The following is a 3,292-nucleotide window of genomic DNA, read 5'->3' as shown; positions in this document are numbered from 1 at the left end:
TGGGGTTTTGACCTGTGGTAGCTCCCATGAGCAGATCCCATGCTCAGATATGCTAATGTGCTGTTTGAGTGTTTTTTGTTGAGTTTTAGATGTTCGGCTTATTTTCGTTTCAAGGGAAGAGATCTGGGGACATCTCTCACTCCACCATGTTTCTGACATCACTCCTGTTGGTGTTCTAAATGGGCCTACATGCTCAGCGGTGGCACAGTTATGTATAATTTTACAGAAAAAGCCTCTCATTTGCCCATCTAGGCCCCAGCACACATGCAGAGAGGGCCTTTCCAGGGTTCCCTCAGCCTCTCAGTTTCTGGGCTAGTTTAGGTGTTGGTCCAGAGAAGATAGTGGGCAGTAGGGGCCCATTGCCGAGAGAAACTTCTTTAACATCCTCTTGGCTTTTCCAGCCACTGCTTATATTACTCTGCATTTCTATGTGCTAATCTTGTCTTTGACTCCCAGGCAAAAGGAATCATGGCTGTGGAAGTGCTTTTGGCAGCTCTGGGGTGTAAGGTCATAGAGTCTGGGGAGCTGGAAGGAGAGAGGTTTATTGTTTTACATGGACCTTGACATGGTGACACTTCTTGATTCCATAACCAGTGTGTTACCCACCTTGAGTCAGAAGGGGGAGCCCTCAGTTCACTGTTTACACAATACTTAGCATCCTCTCTGAAACCCTTGACTGACAGATATCTCCTCAAGGCTGAATGTCTTAAAGGGAACTCAGACTTTTGTACTACTCTAGGAGAAAATGCCTAGATAGAAATAAGGTCTTATACAATTCTCTCCTTTGAATTTTTTTAAACCGCCACTCACTAGCTATGTGACCTTGGAGCAGTTACAAAACCTCTTTTGAGACTTGTTTCCTGACTTGTAAAATAGCAATAATGTAATTGTGCCTACCTGAAAGATGCTTGTGAAAAGGAGTAAATCCGATTACACACATAAGAGCTCAGCACAGAAAGGCAGCTGCTAATTACAGGAACATTCATAATAATACAAGAGTACAAGGGGTTCAGAAATCCAGCCATGCTGGCCAGAGGCCCAAAGATCTCCTAGGAAAACTTAATTTTCCCAATGGAAGCCCACCCGAATTTCCTTTTCTCCTATGCTTCCTGGTTTTTCACTTGGTCCAAAATGACTTAATCTGCTGCCCCTACCTAGGATTTGGTTCTAGGGAGTGTGTGGCTTCAAAAGATGCAGAGCAGCAGAAAAATCAAGTAGGATTTTCCTGGAATTCTTTATGAATAGGGCAGGAGAGATTAGGAAAAGACTTGGAGTGAAAATCTAGCCAAATGGCAGGTTAAAAAGCAGATTTCTTTTTCCCTCAGGTGTCTGTGCCCTGGAAGCAGACAGAGAGCATAGCTCCCCTAAGATACTCATACATTTTGGCTGTTCCACGAAGAGTAAAATAAAGGGGCTTCTACTTAACAGTGTTTCAGAAGTCTGGGACTTCTTACCCTTAGGCTTGTGGGGGCATATAAATATATTTGAATCCTGTGGGGTTGAGGTGAAGAGCAGAGCAACCCACAGGTAACAGAGATGAGTTTTGGGCAAACACAAGAGCTTGAATATTCCTCTGGTTACCCTGACAGCCAGTCGAATTCTAACCGTAGGGCCAGAGAGCCTGGGAGTACAGAGCAGAAGCAGTAGGCAACCCAATTCTAGTTCCAGAGCCACTTGCTGGCCTCTTCCTTTTTTAATTCTATAGAGGCTCAGGCCACGTTTATTCTCAAAGAAGATACAGGTCCCCTTATTGTCTCTTACCTTGTATATTCCATGTGGCTTTCTTGAATTTTAAATTCTCTGGAGGCAGGGGCTAGTACAACTTTGCAGGCATATTTTAGAAAGAACATCTAACAGGTGCTGTATAATTTTTAACATGGGTGGTTGTATAAATCAAGTTGAAATCAAAACTGCCATGTTGACTTTTATTTCAAAAAAAAATATTTTCCAAGGTAAAAATATAAATAAATTTAAAAAATAACTTAATGCTTAATTTAATTTAAACATTTAAAGTCTTTAACTGTCCTTTCAAAGGCATTGCATTAGCTGTCAGTCACTTGAAGAGCTTCTGCTGGTTGAAGAATACCTGAAGTCATTGTCAGCACTTTCTCAGTTCTTTCTCAGAAGAATACCTGAAGAATAGTTGAAGTCATCGTCAGTTCTTTCTCAGAAGTACAGGCTGAGAGATCTTCAGTTTTGGAGGTATTCTGTAAGTCCATTAAGGAAGAAAAAGTTCCTGAGAATTTCCGCTTTGACTACTGTCCAGGCACATCTGCTGTACAACTTGGTCTCCAGGTACCTCATGATCCTAAAGTAATAATTCTTTAGATGCAGCACTGTCATGCTTTCCCAGGTGAAGTTTTCCTCCTCCATTTCCTCCATAGCTGTCTCCAGACGGTCCATCTGCCCACTGAGTGTCACATAGAGATTCATAATGATGGTTTCATTCCAGCCAGTGCTAGAGAAATTTCTTTGGAAAATATCAAAGATCTGCCGGAGCATCTCATGGATGATCAATACGGTATCCTCCTTCTGGAACTGCTGTGGTTGTTTAATCTCCTCAGGGAGCTTGAAGTCCATCCTGTCCTTGTGGCAATATTGAGGAGTTCCATTTAACTGCCACAGGAGCTTCAGGCAGGCTAAATTGCTGCTTCTTTGATGGAATCGAAGCCAGTTGTAGCTCATGGAAAGAGCTGTGGTGGAGAAACACAACAGGAGAGCAAATTGGAGGATGCACCTGTTGGTCATGGTGAAAACAGGAACAGTGTTGCCTACTATCACCTAGGCACTGAAGGGAAGGCTTCAAGCGTTGGCAATGTGAATGTCTTTTCTCCATGAGCCTGGGCTATTTATATGGTCATCTACCGTTTCTATTTCAGAGGAATTTCCCACTTTTAGTTCTCCTTTTCAGTTTTCTTTTGTCATTTATATTTTTTTCAGATTTATTTTTCAATTACAGTTGAATGAATATCATATTAGTTTTAGGTGTACAACATAGTTGTTAGACATTTACATACCTTACAAAGTGATCACCCCAAAAAATCTAGTACCCATCTGGCACCGTACATAGCTATTACATCATTATTGACTACATTCCCTATGCTGTACTTCACATTCCTGTGACTATTTTTATAACTGGAAATTAGAACTTCTTAATCCCTTTCACCTTTTTCGCCCATTCCCCCAAACCCCCTCCCCTCTGGAACAATCAATTTGTTCTCTATATCTATGAGTTTGTTTCTGTTTTGTTTGTTCATTTGTTTTGTTTTTTAGATTCCACATATAGATAAAA

The 3,292-nt window shown here is 41.4% G+C and overlaps 1 protein-coding gene across 1 annotated transcript; it reads right to left on the bottom strand.

Annotated features, from left to right (window-relative positions):
- Positions 1–2,058: 2,058 nt before the first annotated feature.
- IFNB1 (interferon beta 1) lies at positions 2,059–2,868 on the bottom strand. Its single transcript, XM_039866392.1, has one exon. It carries the CDS (start codon positions 2,746–2,748, stop codon positions 2,191–2,193), a length of 558 nt encoding a protein of 185 aa, XP_039722326.1. The 5' UTR covers positions 2,749–2,868; the 3' UTR covers positions 2,059–2,190.
- Between the last annotated feature and the right edge of the window lie 424 nt (positions 2,869–3,292).

The sequence above is a fragment of the Pteropus medius genome, unplaced genomic scaffold (genome assembly GCF_902729225.1).
Source record: "Pteropus medius unplaced genomic scaffold, Ma_sr-lr_union100, whole genome shotgun sequence".
Classification (NCBI taxonomy): domain Eukaryota; kingdom Metazoa; phylum Chordata; class Mammalia; order Chiroptera; family Pteropodidae; genus Pteropus; species Pteropus medius.
This window is presented reverse-complemented; position numbering and strand designations above follow the sequence as displayed.

What these genes read in the sequence shown, in the direction of transcription:
- IFNB1 (XM_039866392.1), bottom strand. Translation starts at nt 2,748, where the DNA reads ATGACCAACAGGTGCATCCTCCAATTTGCTCTCCTGTTGTGTTTCTCC.